This window comes from Drosophila mauritiana, chromosome 3R (assembly GCF_004382145.1).
Source record: "Drosophila mauritiana strain mau12 chromosome 3R, ASM438214v1, whole genome shotgun sequence".
Taxonomy (NCBI): domain Eukaryota; kingdom Metazoa; phylum Arthropoda; class Insecta; order Diptera; family Drosophilidae; genus Drosophila; species Drosophila mauritiana.
This window is the reverse complement of record NC_046670.1, coordinates 12,880,171-12,902,466: the sequence shown is the minus strand read 5'-3', so window position 1 is coordinate 12,902,466 and position 22,296 is coordinate 12,880,171. Positions and strand designations below refer to the sequence as shown.

Sequence of the window (22,296 nt, the reverse complement as noted above, 5' to 3'; positions counted from 1 at the left end):
TTCCACAACCCACCCATCTCCGCCCCCAAAATCTTCAATCGGTTTTGTTTACATAAACCACGAGCTTTTTTTTATTTCGCTAGCATTTGTTTCCGCTTTTCTATGGGTCTGTTTTCCCGCCTCTTTCTAACTGGTTTTATTTTTTTTTTTTAGTGCCCCTGCCGACGCTTTCGAATATTTTCGCGCACCATGTGGTTTTCCTCAATTCTTCTCATGGCTACACTGGTAAACGTTTTCCCTGGGAAAAGGGTGGGGGATGCAAACAGTTTTTAATTATAGTAATCCCATTTAATTCATACTACAATTTGTTGCTACCTCTCTTATGTATGTACATTCATATGAATTATTCAATTGATCTTATGAGTATTGCATCCAAACCATTGAAAGATAAAGTGTGATCTGTCAATTTCGCCAAGTGTAGAGGCTCTTTTTGCGGTCGTCCCTGGTTTATTTGTGCGCCGTGCTCTCTATTTGTTTCTTTGGCGTTTGGTTTGTGCTTTTTTGCCTAGTTATTATGCTCTATGCCTATTCTATGAGATTCGCTACGTTCCGTTTCGTTCCGTTCTTCTGAACTTGAGGGACCACGTGGTGTGCTGATGTGGACGCCAAGCGAGTGTGGATCGCATTCTCGTATCTTACAGATATTGTATCTTGTATCTGGTATCTGGCTTCAGGAAGTGCTCCATCGCATTTACATGTGCGCCGTTCTCCCTCTCTCCCTCTCCCTCTTCCACTCTCTCTCGCTCTCCAGCATATTTGCAATTTTACACACGCCCCTTTCTCTGCGCCACCGATTCCGCCCCTTGGCATTAACAGATTCTTAAGGCATGATATGATCATCAAGTTGAGTTGCGTTTCTTTGCGAACTATGTAGATACAATAATTTTGAAAATATCTGTCACTATACTTAATGATTTTTTTAACATTTAAAGTTGATATTAGAAAGAAATTTTATAATTTTGCTACAAAAGACGTACCCTTATTAGGATTTAAACTTCAATATTATATTCCATTTCACATCTTTAGTAAGATATAATAGTCGTATTAAAGCAATTTATAGTTTACTAATTTTCTTTGCGTGCACTCGCTTCAGTTTCCGTCAATCTAAGTCGCACTTCAGCTTCCAACAGGAATGCTCTGTGGAAATCACTGAAAAGATCTGAAAAGAGGGCTGTGGGCAGGTACGTTGCGCATTTGTATGGGTATCTGTATCTGTATCTGTGTTGTGTCGGCTTGCCGATCGAAAGTCGTGCGCTTTCGCGGCTGCATCAATTACGTCGTTAAATTAATCAGTATTCCTTAATCTCAATAAATTAGAGATAACGCTTAAGCGATATTTTTGCATTTTAAATGCCACACGCTACCGTGGGGGGAGGGGGTGGAGGTGAGGCTGGAGAAGTCGAACCGGTACAGTTATTGGAAATGGGTCCAGTACTACGACATCCCGAAAGCCTTCACATCGCCGTCTACAGAGTCTTTTGCTTACAGGGGCGGCGAAATGGGGGGTTGAGGCTTAAAGTATTTTTATAAGCAAATTACTAATGATTGAATCAACTATTACTATTACTCTGAAACTAACTTATTTATTTCTAGTATGCTTCCAATAAGCCCCCCTTAAGCCCGCTTTCTGAGTACGCCACTGCTCGCAGAGTTCCATGTGGCCACATTAGGGGGGCTCGCTTTTGACAAACACATGCGCACATAAGCATATAAGCATAATTCCGCCTGCCAGCGAGAGTTGCTGGTGGTGGTGGAGAGTCTTTTAGAGCCTTGATAGCGCCCATCAACATCAGCATGCGACTTCGACAGCGACACCAACGTCACAAAATCTCGTTTTAGCCAAAGTGGCAGTAGCACAGCAAATACCGTTTCGGCCACAGTTGATCAAGCGATTATTGGGAGGTGTTCGGTATTAGGTCACCATTGCGAAATGCTTTAATAGCGACCGATACGATTTGGTGATAAAGAATGTTGTTGGCCAAATGTGAATTTGAGTAAATATTATCTAGTATTCTTGGGCGCATAAACCACTTCCAAATCAATTAGGAATCACAATTTCTACTATCGCTGCCAACGAGTTAGGAAAACAATCGTGTTTCGTACTCCCTCGCTCCATCTCACACTTGCAGGGCTGCCTATAAATGGTTGAGTTAACAAATTGTTAGTAACAGTGTTCAAATTTCCATAAGAAACAGACACACACTGCCTCAGCCTGGGCTGGTAAACAAACGTCGGGCGAGTCAACTGGAGTCCAAGTTTGAGACCGCTATAATATGCCAATATAGCAATATACCACCACCCCTGCCATTAACCCCTTCGATCCATCGACCAGATGCCAACACAGTCGAGACATTAAAACAGAAATTATAATTTTTTGAAGGCCGAGCGTGAGTAGAGCCACTCCGGATCGGCTCCACTTGATTTGTATCGCCTGGCTTTACTTTGGATTGAATTAGCTCGAGCATCTGATGCTAATGCCCTGCTAGAGGGTGGTACACTCATTACTAAGTGCTCTTTAGATCTAATATACAGCATTACTTAATAAATATTAATAACCACGATTGCTTGTTGTACGACTGGGCGTATACGTAATTTACAGATCATTTTTCTGATTATCATTTGTAGCAATAATATTAAATAATTCTTTGATCAATGTTCTTTTTTTAAAGTTATAGTTAAATGGTCTTTAAATAGTCTACATTTTCTAGTTCTAGAGAGTTTGCTAAGCTTTTTGCCAGCTCGAGACCTTTGAAACTTGAGAGTCGAAAGACCAGAATGGTCGTTTTCGGCACTCTGGTGCCCAGAAAAGCTCCTGTCGAGATTTGGCGCGCAGTTTGAAACCTGAGTTAGTGCCTTGCGTGTCCAGTTTGTCAAATTTGGATGTGATTACGAGACGGAGACCGAGACGGCGACGACAGTTAGCCATTCGCCACGCGCCAACGCAAATGAAACGCTCTATACACATTTTTGTATATTTTTTATTTATTTTTTTTTGCCGCTGACAATTATGATCAAGTATTGGCTGGCGATAGCTGAAACGTCTGTGTAATTCCAATGGAATTCGTGGGAAGTGGGCGGCTTATAAATACACTGCTCGACTTTTATCTGATCACTCAAATGCATAAATTAGTCTGGAGAACTTCAATTCATTTGATACTCCAGTTGACACGCTATTTACATGCTCATTTAAATGGGAGTGATTTATAAGCCCACTTCCAGATGGAACTTACCTATACCAACGTGTTACTTATCGTGCTTAAGCCAACTTAATAGCATTCTAAAATATATCTTTTGCAGGGCTTATCTTCTTGTTGTTCTCGCATTCCAAAATCTCTATGTACACACAAACTTTTATTGTCATAACTCGGGACATTGCAGACTTTGAGGCCTATTTAATATAGCTATACTCTATAAAGTAGTAGTTAAAATGATCTGATAAACAAATAAACCCTTTAACAAAAAATGACCCAATGAAGCTAGCAAATTTTATATCTTTAAGATCCTAGGCTTGCCAAGATGCACCTTAATATCCTAAACTTAACTCCTTGGCTCCATCGGATCGGTCTTTAAGTTTGGATGATCCATAAACTGTTCGTTCCCGGCCTCAGCGTCTAGACTTCATTACCCGTGTAATGTTGCGGAATTTATGTGGCAGGCACATTAAAATAACACCGATACACACTCTCATGGACGCGAACGTGTGTACAAGTATAGAGATATCGGGCCTAGGCGAAAAATGAAAAAAAAAAATAAACTGGCACCGGGAGGGGCTTAATTTTGGGTTTGGGGATGCGGGGGACTTTGACCATAAAATACACGCTCCCAAAAAGCTCGCACACTGCAACAGATGCGGGGCACACTTCTGAGTCCCATATTCATATGCACAAATGTGCATTGCTGGCATTATCAGTAGAATGCAATTTCGGGAAATTTTCCATCGCATCACGAGACAATGAACGTAAGAGAGAGATGGAGCCTCAAAGAGAGAGGGAGAGAGAGAGAGCGAGAGTGAACGAGCGAGCGACAATCGCGAGATAACGGCTGCCTTATCAGCAATGCCGACCGCCCCATCACCCCACCCAAAACGCCCAACCACCACCCACCGCCGCCGTCCCCGTCCACCATCAACGAGAATTTCGAGTTCAGAGCAGCGCGACCGAAGTGAAAAGAAACAATTTAAATTCCAAATGTATAAAATAGGTAAACTATGGCTTTTATTTATTAATATTGAAGGGCACAAAGGCGGTCACCTCAATAGGGAATCACATGTTATTTATAATGAATAATTTTCAAAAAGTTATAAATTACAATGACTTCTTAAATGTTTCACTGCAGCTAAACTTAAATCTTTTATGAATATAATTTCTTTAAAACAGTCACCCGTAATTATAAATAGATAAATAAAGTCTTATATGTTTATATTTGTAAGTGTTGAAATATTTTATTTCTTATTCTATACGAATTATCATTTTGTTGGGATTACCAACATTTAAAATGTCTTTTGCATTTCATAGGTTGCTATAACTTTTCTTTTTTCACATATAAAAAACTCAAATAAAACATATTGATTTGGCATACCCACTAATTTTTTGGCCCCAAGTGTGTGAGAGTGTGTGAGACGAAGCGCGCCGCAAACATAAAAAAGCGGTAAAGTGAGCGGTTGTGGAACGTGAGTGGATGCTAAGAGCAAGCTCTCACACACGCGGACATAGCTCGCACATACACACGCACAGACCGCCTTTTTGCGCCGCCGAAACGAACACTTTTACGAAGGCGACGGCGAATCAGTTTCAGTTGTCAGTTCGCATCCAACTAGAAAGCAGTTAACGAGTAGTCTGTGTTTTTTCGCTTGCGGTTAAAAGCCACGAGGTCGTTCATCGTTTTCCTTTTCAGCTTCAAGCAAAGCAAATATAAACCAATACAAGAAACGCAGTGATCTTTTGAGGCCGAAAATCGTTGAGGCCGAACAACGTTGATTCTAAAACGCAAATGTAGAAACAAATCAAGAAAGTGGAAAATAAAAAAGTTGCGCTATCAAAACATGTGAATGTGCCGAACTTAAAACTGAAACGTAGAAGGAACGCGTTCGTTTTTTACATACGACAATCGTATAAAATAAGAGAAAAGCTCCAAAACGTATTAAATAGCGATGCTTGGATGATCTTCGTAGCAGTCACGTTGTACATACAAATACATATGTACCTACTATATGGCACATAAAATACGTTACGCACACTAGTGGCGAATAAAAAGCGAATTGGAGTAAGCTCCGAAACGTGTTTATATTAAAATTTTTTACCCATTTGAACTTTAAACAACTTTTCGACTGCGCCGCTCGGTTTTCATTGAATTCTCATACGAATTCCAATTAAGTGTTGTGTGTGCGTCCAATTGGCATGAATTGATGACGTGACGTGATCGCTCTCTTCGCTCTCTCCCTCTCTTTCTTCGGCACACACACATACACACTGCGCTCTTTAATCGCGCCGCTCTCTTCGCGCTCTTTTTATTTGTTTATTTTGATTGTTGTTATATATATTCTAATTTACCGTTTTTACAATCGTCTTTAGCTTAAGCAAAACCGCCGCCCAGCAACAACAAGAAAACCACTTAATGAGTGTGTGTGTGTGAGCAGAAAATTATGCCAACAGAATTCTAAAAAAAATATATGTATATATTTAAATAACCACTAAAAATCAAGAAATCCGCACAAGTTTCGCTCAAAACAACAACACAATCATATATACTACCCATAAAACAAACAAACCCATAAAAAAGTGCAAAGCAACCAGGAAAATAAAGTAAAACAGTGCCAGTTAACAACAGCGAACGGCGATCAACAAATCCCACCGGCAAAATCAACAATTTTCTAAATCGCAGTCAACAAGGAGCAACAAATTAGCCAGCGATTTCCCGTTGCGAACATTTGGCTGGTAAATATATTAATAACAATTACGAAAAGGTGTACTTGATTGAATGAAAAATGTCATGTTTTTAAGTTCCTAAATTCGATTAGAATCTAATCGGCAATTTATTGAAATATTCTAAAAGTTCAATTTTTTCGTCACGCGATTAAAAAAGTAATTGAAGCGGTGCTTTGCTACACATCAATTAAATTAAATGGTAGTTTATGTTGGTTACAACAAAATTTTTAGTCGCTACAATAAAATATTCATTCTTCCGTAAAATATTTCAAATATAATGTGCTATTGGTATATTTATAAAAAAAAAGCTTTGATAAAAGTTAAGAGGTTTAATAGAAACTAGAGTTAGGATCTTTTATTAATATTGTTGTTTAACATTTTAGATAGAAAAGCTGGACTTTTTGTTGTGTTAAAATAGTTCCATCTATAGAATTTACGACCGAAAAAATTAATAAAACCGATAGGAAATGTGATTTATAACCTAATTCAAGTAATTCCTAGTTTCACTTTCAAGATCAAAACGGCTAGAACCATAAAGTCGGTCACGTTCGGCGCTGCAATGCCGCTCCAATAGATGATCTTTCAGTTCGTGTGGGTTTTGATTAGTCCGTTTTGGTGTGTTACTTGTCATGGGAGGAGTGGGCAGGGGAGATCTTAATTAGAGCACCGCTGATAATGGCTCTAAAAATAGAGAACCCAGCGCCACACTGATAGCAGAGCTTGAAGCGTGTGTCGTTTGCTCGGAGCTCCATTCTTTCTTTCTGTGTTTGCTCCCCCGATTTTCGTATGGGATCCACTAAGGTCGATTTTGTTGCCATATTGCTAGCGATTTCGTATACGCACCGTTTTCAAATGCTTTTGAATATTTCTTTGACATCAGTATTGACATTGAAATGTGATTAGGTTTAATTTTCATAAATGGGTTGATTCGCCACTCGGTTAGCTGTCGAAAGAGGCTTTTTTATTCCCCATTTACAGATAAGGCTTTTATCTATTCGCAATGTGCCAAGGTACAGCAGCAGCTGATGGCCCAAAAAGTGTACACATAAGCCTAAACACACACATCTGTATAGTCCTATGTGTTTGTGATTGTGACTTTTATCATATCTTGAGTGTTTGCTAGCCACATTGGTGGAACGTGCCAGTTGATAACAAGAAAGTGTGCAAAAGTTTGTCGAAAAAGCTGTAATTGAAGCAGGGAAACCGGGAAGGTAATTAATTTTGAGAGTCAACATTAAACGGAAAGACTGTATATAACGAAATCATATAGGTTTTACCAGTAATAACAAGGCTAGTTTAGTAAAAGGCTGGAATTCGTAAAGCTCTTACTAAGTTCGTTTTGATCTTTCAACGATAGGTGGTTTCGATTTAAGTTATATCGATAATATCGATTTTTTCGATAAACCGAAAACGCTAGTAATGGAAATTTAATGGTCATTAAATAAGAGCTAATGGCTAACTAATAGTTGTTTTGTTTAGAAAGATATAGTCTGAATACCAGAAGTTATTTCCTAGTATTATTTTGTGATTTTTTTTTTAATTATATTTAGATGTTTAGAACTTCTTTAGAACGCTTCTTTTCCTAATATATTTGGATTTTCGCGCTGACCCCAAAACGTTAGTAATGCAAATCGATTGCGTTTGCGAAGTCAGATGATCGCATCCAAGATTTCCATGCGTCAGTTGTCCCAGCTGTCAATCGAAGATCGTCGTTTGGGGGCTCTACGTTCCTGGGTGACTTCGCCATCGGTCGAGTGGAATCGAATCGTTCGTTTGCTCTTTAATTATTGTAATGAATTCAATAAACATTGCACGGGCCTTTGCCGTTCATTTGCATTTACATTCGCACTCGCTGCATTCTGAACTATTGCACATTGCCTGGTCGGGCCTCTCCTTCTCTATATAGCGATGTATATATACATATATAAATATATAGAATTCTACATATGTATTCATTTATTTATATGTATTTCCCTATTTCTCTGAGTTGCTCTAGAAGCGCGTGATTCTCTCGCAGATCCACGTGCCGCCAGATAACTGCACTTTCAATAAGCTTTTATTTGAATAAGCTTCCGCGATAATTGACTTAATAAATTATTAAATATTAACAGCGTAGAAAAACCAGAATGCAATGACTGACATGGCATCTCCTTGTGGATTTTCTAATGCCAAGTTAATAGGAAAATCATGCAAAATAGCTGGAAAGTGCATTAGGGCCCGGTTGAGCTCACAAAAATGTCTTAATATATCATTCTCAATCACTGCATGAACAGATTCCTGAGTCTTACTCACTTTATTATTATTCATTATCGGGCTTCCAATGATCAATATATACATATATCAATAATTGTTGTTAATTTCCCAAAACTAACTTTAATAGCAAGCAAAAGTGCAGTGGCACAGAAAAACCAACAAGTACAACCCAGTACAAATAATGTGGAAAAGAGCGCAGATTGAAAGTGCCACAAAAAAGATTTGTTGTCCAAGGTTTATGTTTGGCATTGTGAAGGGGTTATTGTGGCGTTGCTTGGGGTCAGAGGTTTGGAGGGTGCCCACTGCGATAAGCCGGTCGCCACAGAGGGAGAGGGATACAAACAGATAGAGACGAGTGCCGGCGAGTGGGGCTGCTCCACATGGCAACAGTTGCTGGCTGGCGGGGAGTGCATAAATATGATGTGCATTGCTTTCGTTTCTGCTCTTTATCGCTCCTTTATCTTTGGGGTTGCGTGATAAGAACGCACTCGGAAAAAAGCGACAGCACAGAGTGTCGACGGGGAATTATTGGGTATTACAGGGAGTTCACTGCTTGATTGGCAATGCGAATCTGAAAACCTTTAAAGTGAAATTAGACAAGTGAACCAATTATATTTTGTATTTAATAAAAAAGGTACCATAACTTAATCCAAAAACAGGGGGTTTAAAGTTTAATAATAATAGTTTCATATTACTGGACCAATATAATTTTATATGGATTTTTTAATATTATATATTTAATATTTACATACACTTTCGCTTAACCGGAAGTTAGCCCATGTACCGTTTTAACCTGAAGTTATAACGAGTCCCTTAACAAGCCGAACTCGCCGCTCTCGCGTTGTATTGCTTTATCAGCAGGTTAGTCCATGACGAGTTGATATTGCTGGGCATAATTCACTTTCGAAGCAAAGGTCGTTCGGTTTTATGGAGGGTGACACAGCACAGCACAGCACACACATTTTGAGACCCCCGGCACACCGGAGTAGCCGACAAGTGAGTTCGATGTGGCCTCGTCATCGTCACCGCGCCATCGTCATTATTATGATCATGATGGGGTCGCGAGGTACTTGAGATCATGGGCCTGGAACCGAACCTGGGCTTTGGGATTGATACCGTCGCCGTTGTCGTCGTCGTCTTCATCTCGAAGTCGGCTCATTAGGCAGGGTAGACCGGACCAGATTGGTTCAGACCATACCAGTTGCTGTGCTGCTCGAATACCTCCTCACCGACGACCAGCTGTCAGTCTTGCTTTTTATTTTCTCTGTTTTTGGTTTTTTTCTTTTCGTTTTTCGATTTTTTCTTCTTTTTTTTTTTGGCCGAGCAGCGGGCTTTTCTCGCATTGACTTACTTTGCTTTATAATCCTGTTTGACGGGTTGTGCTGCTGGGGTGTAGATCTCTTTTACTTCCACATTGCTGAACCCGGTCATGTGTGATGAAGGGGGGCAGGTACAGCGGTGAGCAGCAGCAGAGGAGGCGAGGAAGGGCCATACCTGAGATTCAGGGGCACCACGAGATGGTCCAGTCTCAAGGCACAAGAAATCACATGGTTCGTTCGCCGAAGTCGAGGGTTCTTGCAATCACGGAGCATCTGGCGGACACCTTTCTGGTTGGCCAAGTGATCTTGGGAGCGGAGCTCCGTCTGATAAACACTGAATTAGCAGGGACGTGGGCAAAAGAAGGACTCTATGAAAAGTTCGGAACTATGAAAAGAAGCAATAGAAGATATAACATGTAATGGAATGGAATAATTCTGTCATAAGAACTGTGAGTTTATATCACTAATTCATCCTCAAAAATCCATTAAAAGCTTTTTTGAATTTAGTTACAACTTAAGTTTGTTTAATTTTCATCCATTTAAGTAGACTTTACCTAAACGTCGCCTTTCTGATTCCCCCTGAACTATGTAAAATCTACGCCCCTGAATCGTCGACTAGCTTGGCTTATCATCTGATTGGCGAGGCCAAGTCAATCCGGAACAGCTGCTCAAAGGCGGCCTAGCTAGTAGTTTTTATTAGGGCGCCAACGAGTGGCACCAACTAGCTGATAGCCGAACTATTTTCTGTACGCCCGCTGAAGTGGGAAATAATACTCATACGCCTATATGTACGAGTAGAATTATACGGCGGAACTCATGAGAAAAGTCGGAGAGCGCACTATTGAAAGGCGTTACGTAAGAAGTGTGGGTTTATTTTTGTTTTGTCCGCTCTGTTGATCTTTCTTTATTTCGTTTTGCTCCTCGTTCTTCCCTTTTCTTCCCACTGATTCTGTTTTAATTTTTATAAAATCTTTTTATTGCCATCTTTGCTTAGTTTGCCCTGCCTTTGTTTTGTTTCTTTTTTTATTATTATTTAAGATCTGTTTTTGCTTGTGCTTTTTGTTTTTTGTTTGCACTTGCTTTCGTTCGGCTTTTGGCTCTATCTTTTAATCTATATGTATAAATATATTTTTGAGGACCACCACGTTTATCGGCGTATATCTAGTTATAGAATTTCTCAACTTGTTGCGCGTCGTCACAACGCTTGAAAAATTGGACCACCTGAAGATTTGTACCGAGCGGAAATTTTGACTTTGCTTGTTCGTGACATTGAAATACATACGTAGTACGTGGAATGCTGTGCTAATTTCTTTTTTGGGTACCATCTTCCAAATTTCCTGAAATCATTGTGTAATTTTTGAAAATACACCGATTATTTTCGTAGCCCATTTCCACATCCCACGCCGACGTGCTCTTTAAAGCTGATTTATGCTTTATCTGCCCAGTTTGAGGAAAGAGCTAAAACCAACGCGATTCTGAATCACGCTATAAATTTCGCTTTTGCGTTGTTTGCATTTGCATTAGAACATTATCTGATATTATCGCCAGTATCCTATTAACATAATCTAGCAGGTTTCAGTCGATCCATTGCTCTCCCCTTTAATATCGAGCGATCAAAGTGAAACACCTACGTCTTATATGCGTCACTGGATAATCTAATGTAAGAAAAATATGTTTGTCGAGAACCTGTCTTAAAAACCTACCAATCAACCGACTTTGAAGTAAGCTGTGACGCAGTAGATCAAAAGTATTTCGCATCGGACTATATATTGAGTTAATCCCATTCCCAATCCAATACTTTTTCATCTGTCTTGTTATTGTTTACATTTTTTCTACCTATGCTTTCCTATTTTTTTGTATTTTTGTTTTGCTTTTTGCCCCTGGTTATTTTCAAATAATGACGTTCTTAATATTATCAAATGTTATTGCATATTATTTAATGTTTAACTCACGACTTTGCGACGCAATTTCTCTTCGTGAAAGTAAAAAAAAAAATAGATTAAATTTAAGTGCGAAATGCAAATAGCAAGTGCTCATTTACTCAAAATAGTTGCCCGTTGGCAATTAGAATTTTACACTATTTTAATGGGCATTGCGGTGTAGACTATACTGATACTCAGTGCCTAAAAATATTATGCTGTTTTCTCTAAAACAATCAAAATTTATATAATGTTTAATCTAATTTGAGGCTTTCTAAAAATGTTGAGTATATTTTAAGGCCTGCAGATCTAATCATACATTTTAAAGATACTTTTTCTAAAAATATATTCAAAAGAATAAATTATGATATGCCAACCACACTTACTATAAGCATTTCTTTTGTATCGCTTCGATGTTCATGGAGCAGAAAACAATATGTATTAAAATCAGTTTAAAATAAAGACGTTGAAACTGAGAAAAGGAGTTGGAGCAAAGAGAAAGCGCTGATATTTTGACCCCAAAAGCAAATCAATGAACTTTCGGTAAATGAGTGCCACGAAAATTCCAGATGCAGATACCTAGGGAATATCTGAGTCGATCATTGGCGAGCTTAGAGTTACTGGTAGTTTTGTGCGAGTGTATTTCTGGGTTTCTTTTTTGACAGCCCCCAGTGTATTTGCTTTGATTTTTTTGTGAATTTTGTTGTTGCTAGTGGCTTAGGTCAGGTTGGAATGTTTCGGTAAGTTTTTGTTTTGCGTCTGGACTGGGTTTTTCTTCTATTTTTTTTTTCTCCTTTGACGGGGGGCACTTGAGTGCGACTCATTGGCATTCGCATTGCGATTATTTGCGGCCGTAAACCTTTCGCCGGGCAGATATTATGCAATGACAAGCGACGACGCGCGACCCTATCTAAATTTTTTCGTTATTTAAATACACAACAAATAAAAACACAGCACCGAAAGTTATGAGCAGTTTTCGAAAAAATTCCGAGAAGGAAATAATGAGGTGACGTTTGGATTGCTCTCAGGTAGGCAAATGATTAGGTAGCCAATGAATGAACTTCCGCGTTCTCAAGGTAATTCTTCGCCGTCGATGCGGGATTCTCTTCATTTCCCCTGCTTTTCCGCTCTCTCGCACTCTGTCTTTTTGGCCAAGATAAATTATTATAAAACGCCGAATAAAAGTGTGCCTCGAACGATCCGCACACAGATACTCGCGGTCGTTTCTGTGTGTGCGTGCGTTTTCTATTTGTTTACAATTTCAAGTTGAAGAGAAGAAAAGCTTTTTGCGCTCTTAAGTGGGCATTATGAGCTGACAAACATTTCGACATTTTTTCACTGGTTTTTGACAAGTTTTAGAAACAAATTTGTTCAAATATATATAATTTTATGAATTTTTAATGAGAACTTTTAGTAATATCTAAGAAAGTCATTTTTTGTAGTCATCGTTTACAAGTGATTAATAGTTTGGAATCACTTATACTCATTGGGTTTCTTGTTTTATGATTCTTAGTTTTTGATTAATGAATCTTTTATAATAATTAATTTTGTCTATTACCTGGATTGCATTTCAATATATTAGCTCGATGATAACATTTTTAGCATTTGTGTACCTTATGAATTCAAATTATAAATTTCATCAGACTTTTGTCATTATCAGGTGGCAATAATTCTATGAAATGTATTCCTTAAATATAATGTGACACTTGACATTCGCAGACCAATTTATACTTGATAATACCTCAGATAAATGAATTTAGTTCCAAGAAGTTCATTGATAAGGTTTCTCATACTTAAAACGCCAATGTTTGGGTTAAAATTGCAGCAGACAATTGCTATCAAAGTGCGATGCTCGTTGAGCTTCAATGACTTATCAGTCCTCTCATTCCAGACAGAGTCAATAGACCTATATATTGGAGTAGATTAACCCACATAGGTACATATATATAGGAACCCACAGAGAGAGACTTGTCAAACTTTTGATTATCAAAACTTGTAGTATCACCAATTATTAAAAAATATATGTATAACTTCGGTCGCCGCCGTGCTAATTGAAATCATTTCAATTATATACTACATCTCGTATTCCAGCTGTGAGCTAAATTTAGTCATAAAGGCATTTATAGATTTTATTCAAACTAATTGATTTTCATTCCTAGGGGAAAAAAAACAATAAAACTGTAGAGCACTGAAAGGCAAAAGAAAATGTGCGAGGCATTTAAACAAGATCATAACCTACATTATCGTACCGCTATTGCGTTTGCCTTAGTTTCATCTCTTATTTGTATTGGGTCTGCTGATAACGCTCTCTTACTTTCATTTAAGAGCAATTTTCTTCAACACTTACTAAAAATAAGAATTTACATTTCTTCGATTTCCATCGAAATAAATAATCAAACTACATTTTCTACGATTATAATTTAAAGTGCTTCCGCTATAAGCGAAGTTTTTCGCATTAAGTACTCCTAATCAATGGTATAGGGGTACTATAAATCAAGCACAATCTAGTTAAAGAAATAGATCATAAAAGATGTATAAGAAATTGTTCACCTTGAGCAAAATATAATTTTCATCAGGAAACGTAATAGTTAAGTGGGTAAGCTCTCTCCAAAAAAAAGGTAAAGATTCATTTAGTCGTCTACTGAAAAATCGATTTGTCAATTTGTTGAACGAACCAAGATCATTCGGAAATCGTTTTCCACATTTCGAAGCACGAAAACAATCAAAATATAATTTTGAGCGAGACGTTTGATAGAGAGACGAGATGACTTGGCACAATTACACAAAAATGCTATAGTAATTTCAATTCAAGGTTCAAATTCGGCGTATATGTATGAGATATACAGTCATGTACATCTTTAAATGATCAAAGTAATTTTAGATTATTCTTTAGTAGCTTGCTGAGATTTGTATTTAAATTACTAATTTAAGATATATTTTATTTGGCTTTCTTTTAGATAAAAGATTTATCGCGAAGCTTCTCCATTCGCTTCGATATCTTTTGGGCTGGCGAGGATTGCTTGAAGAGCCGCAAAGCTGCAACTGCACAACGACCTTTTCTACCCCATGATGGACGGCTACGCGCAGGAATGGCCCCGGCTGACCCACACAGACAACGGCCTGGCCATGGACCAGCTGGGCGGGGATCTGCCCCTGGACGTGGGCTTCGAGCCACAGACCCGGGCCAGATCCAACACATGGCCATGTCCGCGTCCCGAGAACTTTGTGGAGCCCACCGACGAGTTGGACAGTACAAAGGCCAGCAATCAGCAGTTGGCCCCAGGAGGTTGGTACTTACAGAATATTATATAGGGTTATATTAATAACATTAATATGATATTTTAATATCTTATCGAATAGACTCACAGCAGGCTATACAGAATGCGAATGCAGCCAAGAAGAACTCATCGCGTCGCAATGCATGGGGAAATCTATCCTATGCGGATCTCATCACGCATGCCATTGGATCGGCCACCGACAAACGACTGACTCTTAGCCAGATTTACGAGTGGATGGTCCAGAATGTGCCATATTTCAAGGACAAGGGCGATTCGAATAGCAGTGCTGGATGGAAGGTGAGTTATTCATAAGTAGGCTTAAATATTATATGAATCTTCGGGGATTGATGCATTTTAAATGGGTTATTCATATTTCCCAGCTCGATACTTTCACTTTCTATACTTACTAAGCTTAAGCTTAATCTTTATAAACAAAGCCCCAAAATTGCACTACATTTCCTCTTTTTGTTAATGTTTATTTCGACCTTTTTTGCACCGTGCTTCTCGCTGGTCTCGAAAAATAGCCATTTCATTCACAATTCGCAGAGCAAACGGTCAAGTTCATGGCCAAGTCAGTCAAATGGAGTGAGAGTGAAGATAAAGTGGAGCTTGTGTTGTTTGGCTTTCATATTTTGTGGTCGCTTTTCGCTACTATTATGCAATCGTCAGTCAGTGGTATTATTTTTTTTGTTTTATTTTTTTGTTGTCATTTGCAGTGGTTTTTGTTTTCAGCTTATTTGGTGGTGAGTGTGTGAAATGTTTGTCATAGTGCCTGGCATCACATTTCTCCCCCCGACTTTGCTGGATTTCCATATTTCTCTTTTTTCTTTGCGCAGAGTTTTGCAATTAATGCGCTTTTTATCTTCGGATCGTTTTTCGTTTTGTTTACATCGCAGCATACGTAAATAAATAGACGCGTGCACATTCACATGCATGTGCACATGCGTAAATCATGAATCATTTTCATTCACATTCAGATACCGGTTGCCCCTTTTCAACCGATGCTAGCTAACCCACCTTTTAATTACCTTAATTCATCTGACTAGACTTTGAGTGGGCTAACAAAGTTTATGGAACTTATAGATTGGTTTTACTTTTGTTTATTTGCATGTTTTCCCCTTGTTTTCGTTATTTCTGCACTGATAACATATTCACGTATTCGTCTACTTATACTATACGATCTTTTTTGCAAGCTATCAATAATCGCCAGAGTTCATTGACATTAACCTCAAATGCGTATTCACTTTTTGGGGTGGCGAAGGAAATAGGCACTTGTGATTTGGTTTTTAGTCATATTTACTAGAAGTATTTTATGTTGTAAGTCATATGGGATGGAATTTCGCTGATTGCACTTCCTAGAACTTGCTCCTTTCGTGATCGCCTGCGTATGCGTGTTCCGCCCCATAAATCATTCGATCTACTCATATTTCTTGGTCAATGCAGTGCGTCATTCACGTGATTGTTTTCTTTATCATTTTCGCTGATACTTCAGCCCTCTCTGCGTGGACTTTTGTTGGTTTTCTAGCACCTCTGGCTGTGATAAAAGTCCAACGGCTGTTGAAGAATTCGCTGCGCTGGCTACGAAGAAATCGAAGACGACTCTTCCACTTGATACCCGAAACTTTATTATTTCGCAGACAGCGCGCTTCCAGCGAATTTCAGTTTGTTTTTGTTTCGAGTACACATTTCCTAGGGCTGTGAACTAATATTGGTATTATTTATATTAATGGTGTTGTTTATAATTGTTGTTTTTTTCACGGAAGTAGTCGGCTTTTCGCCTTTAATTTTTGCCACTGCTTTGGGTTTTTTTGCGATTACGAGTGGAAATAACAGTCAGTGTGATAAAGAAATTTATTCGCGCGTCGTAGAAAACGTTGTTTCAGTCTAGATAATGTTCCTACAAATTAAGAGAGCGTAAACAAAAGTGCAATCAATGCAGTTTTTAAGGGGATTAAAGGTGACAAAGGGTTTGTTTTTTTTTCTGCCGCAAAACGGTAAACAATATTTATTGCTCTATAGTTTGTCTATGGATAATCGCACTATTTTGCATAGTTTAAACTTATTTAGGAATTTAATACATTATCTATTTTATCACTCAATGTGAATGATGTTTTCATGTTTATAGAATTAATATTTTAAGGAATAAAGGGGCTACTTTCGCTTTTTTTTATCAAAGTGATAAATTCCCACGCAAATGCGGACTTAACATATTTTTAGATTTTTTCCATTGCCGCATTGAAAGCAAGAGTTCCTGTGCCGCAAAATTCCTTTATAAAATTTTATGACATTTGCTAATTTATGCAACACGTTGCCGCGTTCCACCTGACACTTGCTTCCTTTTATCCCAGTCCTCGCGTATTTTGTATCTCATTTTTTTTTTGCGCCATAGCTTCCTCCTCGAATAGTCGTCATAATAATAAAGAACGAAACGAGCGAAACACTCAAATGACATTTGTGGAATTTTAAATTTGCCACTCGACGGCTGCATTGCAAAGGCTTCTTCCTCCGACGGTTGGTGGTGGTGGTGGTTCGGCGGTTCGGTGGTTTGGCGGATCGGTGGTTTGCTGGCTCGGTGGCTCGTGTCTTCATCATCGAGAACTCATCCTCGCAGTCGGGCGATTTGGCCATTGAACCGGTGCCAAGTATTTTCTTCTGTTGCTCTTTTTATCAATTTATTTTCGTGTGCACGAAATGTTATTTTTATTTTCATTTTTTTACTCAGTTGGTTTTCTTTTTTCTTTTTTTTTTTTCGTATGTGTGTTATATTTGCTTCTTTTAATTGGCAGCGAACCGCAGCGTGTTATAAATATTTTTTTGGCCCAACATTTTCGTGGTTTTATTCGCCCTGAACTCGTCGCGCTTTGGCAATTATGTTTGGAAATTTCTGTAATTTATGACGCCTTCTTAGGTGGCATGCCACTATTTACGATCTCTGATTTTATCATGGGGGAAGTTGAGCGGAATTGTTTCTGCTCAGAATAGCACTACACGGGATAAAAGATCAGAGAATTCAATTTAAATTGGGAAATAGATAGATCTTTATCTAGACCTAGCTGAATTAGTTGCGACACTCTAAGATAGAAAGTTCCCGATCTAGCTCGATGGTTTGCAATCGCAGAGATAACACAAGCGCATTGAATAATACTTGAACAATGCCACAAGGCTTAAAGAGTAAAAGAATGCAGTTTGCCTAGCACTCTGCGTGGTAACCTTTGTTAACTTTGGCCTTATCAATATGGGCCTTATCAAGGCAATGGCCTTGCCAGAAGCTAGAGGAACTCAAAAGTCGGTCGGTGAAATGCGCATTACTCAGTGCAGTCAGTCAATTGACCAGTGCAGCTCTTCAAATAGGCTGCACCAATATAAATATGCAATAAACTGGGGGAAATAAAGGCATTCATTAACGATACGACTATAGGCATATAGGCAATGTATCTTGCGTAATCAATTTGACACTTGACAGTGCACTTTTCTCTCAGATCTGAGCCATTTACTATTACTTACTATTCGTATTTCTGCCATATTTTTTTTTTCTCTAGATCTTCACGCTTGTTTAGCTGCGCATTAAGTATACGCACTGTTGGCCGGTTTGCGTTTTATTTGGTTTGTTCGCTGATTTGCGCATTCTATGTGGTGTAAAGTGCATTTTAAAATTCAAGTGTTTTCACATTATGGTCTCGATGATGATTATTTTGAGTTTGATTTGGCAGGGGCGTTGAAATGAAACGTGCAAATACTGGAAATAATCAAATTCAGTCAAAAAAACTTAAGAAATAGAGAAAAAAGAAACGAAATGGCTTTGCCAATCGGGAATGAGAACAAATACGAGAACAAGAACGAGATCAGCACTCTAAGATTGCCGGCCACACACACATAATATTCGTTCGTTTTATAAATAAGCATTAACCTTGCTCGCACCAGACCATGCCGAGCTATTTGGCGTATTTGATTCTATTATTTATATTCTATTATATTTGCATGCAACTCTCAGTCGGTGTGGCCCCACTTACTGTGCACCGGCGTACTACTGCGTAGTATTATTCACTTTTGCCTTGCCGGCCAACACACGCCCCCTTTTTTCAGTGTTTTCCGTTTCGTTGTTTCCCCCCATTTTTGATGTATTTTTTTTTTAGCCCACTGATAGCAGCAGAAACAGAGGCGACACGGAAGCAGCCGCGCCCTCGATTCTCTTCCTTTTTTTTTATTCTTTTTTACTAAATGTTAGTAAACAATTATTTTGTGCAAAGGGGGCTCGAACGCGTAAACCCTTCTAGCTGCGATACCCATTAGTCAGCATTTTGAGTGGGATTCATTCAATTTATCACCCAATATATTAGTCGATTTAATGATTTTTATATAACATCTTAATGGATCAGGGCGATATTGCAAAGCTGAAGTCAAGAATTTGTATACTTGAATAACTGGCTGCCTTACTGCGTAATAATAATACGAAACATTTCATTGCGCCCACTTAATATTTTAGTAACATTCCTTGTTTATAAAGAGCCCATATAAGTTCTATTAATTCGCTATATCATGTGTAACAATTTATCTGGCATATTCCTGATGTTTGTCATGATCTCTGTGGCACCTTTAGTGATTTATCTCAGGGCATACCAAATATTTCCGATGTTGCCAATAAAGTTCCTGAGATATGAGGCCATAAAACACCACGACCTCGTCATAAAAAAAACGCATGGTCGCAAATCATCAGTCAATCACGTGTATGTATGGATGTCTAGCCTGGCTAGATCGTAATTGTGGTGCTATTAATTATGTTGCACTTTGCAATGCACACTCGGTTTTTAGTTGTGTGAGGTTAGTGTGCATTTTTACTGCGCTGTTCTACTAATTAACACCAGCACAGTCGCAGCGAAATTCGCCTCCGGGTTGTAAATTTTGTGAAACTCGCAAAGCCACATGCAAATAGTACATACATATGTACATATATCTCTATGGGCGAATTTTATGCTTTTTGCTTAGAATTTTACGAGTTGAGCACGAACCAGTCGGAATGCAAGTGGCAGTCGGGCATGGCCCTAGACAAAGTATGGCATTGCAAGGTGTCTGGCCCTGGGATCTGTGTGGTGCTCCCCAATCCCAATTCCGATCCCGATCCTCGGGTGCCCATAAAACGCCCCACTTATCTCGTTCCAGAAGCTCAAAATGCATCATCTTCTTTATTTTTTGTAGCCTCTGCCTGCAAATTATGACTTTCGAGAACCAGGCTGTTCATATATAAAAGCCTTATTGATATGTTATGAACGTTCTCGGCATTCTAATCAACTTCTTTGTTTGCCCGCTTTCTAATAAATATATATATATATTTAAAATCAAAACTGCAAATCAAGGCAGCGCAAATCAAACTGGTTTCCTTGCAAAGCCAAGCAAAAAATTAGAAAAAAAAACCAAATTGCAAATTATTTATTGAGAAATTATCTTATATGGGGGCTGGGTGCCATAAAAAAAGCTTGTCTTACTTTGTCAACGCAGAAGCTGAAGTCAAGTCGCTGGACCTCAATAAATATGCAATAATCATAAGAAATAAGCCATAAAGCCAACCAAACTTCTCAACTCTTGCAATGACCAAAAGAGATAAAAGTGAAACAAAAGGCTACAAAAGTAGATCTAAGAATAAGTTCGCTACTGCACTTGATCGAATGAGTAATGCCCTGGAAATTAAATGAAAATAATAGCTAAACAATAAGGAAGCGAACATAATTTGCATGAAAAAATAAGTAGTTTTGCATTACTAAAACTAGTTGTTGTATTTTTAATGAACGAACGAAGGCATTCGAAGATAGTTATAGATTCCGCTTTTTACTGTGTAGAACATTCAAGGAAACTTCATAGATAACCATCAAAATGTCCAAGCTGAACATAATAAAATCATAATCTATTTTCCTACTTTAAAACTTCCTGCCCACGAAGGCGTCAGGCTGGTGGGCGTGGCCACGACCAAGAAACCCACGATGACAACTCCAAATCCCATTGATTGTCGCTCAAAGACCACTTGCTCAAGTTCCGCCCACATTTATCACTCGATTGGGGGGTGGGGCAGGTCATTCATGTCCAGTTAATGGCCAAAATGTGGGCGGGGGCTAACATCGGAAGGAAGGAAACAAACTAATGGGGCGGCCACGCTGGATCGTAAATAAAGTTTGGTGCAAATTGTTTGCCTGCCGCCCCTTGTGGCAAGGAGAAAGAACTCGCTTAAAGCGGTGCGTAGTGGCAATCGTTATTTAATTTGTTGCGCGACTCTTTAAGCCTCGCTGCCTGCCCCAAAATCCGCACACATAATCAATCAGGATGCTGAGTATTATCAACCAGCCACAAGGGCTTTCCATGTCGCACTCCCTTTTTTTTCCCTTCGCCCCGAACCTAATGAGTGCCAGTGAGCTTCATAAAGTTTGCCGCAAAATGGCCAAGCAGCAGACACAAACACATTTATGAACTTGGCTTCAATTTTTGTTGCATGCAATTTTTGGGGCAATGTCCTCGCCCGCACTAAGTAACCAAACTCACTGCCATATTTGTACATATATAGTCGTATAGAAATTGCACATCATTTGGCCCGATTTCGTTGGCGGAGTGCAATTGCCAAAGTTCGAGTTGGGCTTTTGTTGGTTTTCAGCTTCGCTTAGAGCTGAATTGCCACTACTTGAAAGTATTCTGTGCAAGAAGGGGAGTTTCTATTTTATTGCAAAATATATTTAAATATTTAATTTACTGGAATTTTAAAAGTAGTATATTTGACAGCTGAAATGACAGCAGAACCTTACTTGTAACTTATTTTTCAAAAAGAAGAGTATATTTTAGTCAGTTTCTGTTAGCAATTCTTTCCCTGAATTCATTTCGTTGCTATTCTTTGTAGTCGCTCATAAAACGCGACACTTATGGACTGCTTATAAAACGCTCTTCAATGGCAGACAGACAACACTCACTTTGGCTTTGAGTCCTTCGGAGTGAGTCCTTTTCTACGATGGGTCTTCCTGCTTTAAGTTGCCCAGGTAAAATTCCATAGAATCGCGACAGGAAGGCCGTGTGTATATTTTTTGTCATTTGATTTCCGTTTCCGTTTGGCACGCAGGCGCCAACGTGTCCTGCGATTAATCGCCTTTGGCGGCTTTGTTGCAGAATCCTTTTCTATACCAATGCCCCTGCCCACTGGCATTCATAAAAGTTTGCCAAAAAAAAAAAGAAAAGCGAGAAAGTAAACTCCCTAAACCGAAATCGAAACAGACAAAACCGAGCCGTAGAAAGAGAAAACTTTTGCCATTCCATATCATATCATCACATCATCATCATTGCGATGATAATGCCGAGTGTTTTATGTGCTCACATATCTTTACAATATAGTATATGGAGAAGAAGGGAGCGTGCTGGTCTATATCAGTTGCTAGGGCCCAGTGTTTGTCCTATGTCTATTGCTCTTTTATTTAGTTTGCCAGAGTTTGGATTTCGCATTTGTTTGCTTTGTTTGTTGCCTTGCAAATGTGTTTTTGATATAGAAATTGTTCAAATATTGATTTTCGTCTGGCTTTAAAGGAAGCAACTTTTCCAGTTTTCAGTTATTTTCCCTTTTAAATTAGCCCAGCTTACA

At 38.8% G+C, this 22,296-nt stretch overlaps 1 protein-coding gene across 2 annotated transcripts in view; it reads left to right on the top strand.

Annotated features, from left to right (window-relative positions):
• Positions 1–4,779: 4,779 nt before the first annotated feature.
• Positions 4,780–22,296, top strand: part of LOC117143338 (forkhead box protein O) — a 30,553-nt gene continuing 13,036 nt past the window's right edge. For both annotated transcript variants that reach the window (XM_033308001.1, XM_033308000.1), the window contains exons 1-4: positions 4,780–4,869; positions 5,571–5,933; positions 14,373–14,701; positions 14,776–14,990. In XM_033308001.1, the coding sequence (XP_033163892.1) occupies positions 14,482–14,701; positions 14,776–14,990 (435 nt within the window). In that variant the 5' untranslated portion in view covers positions 4,780–4,869; positions 5,571–5,933; positions 14,373–14,481. The remainder of the gene's footprint in view (positions 4,870–5,570; positions 5,934–14,372; positions 14,702–14,775; positions 14,991–22,296) is intronic.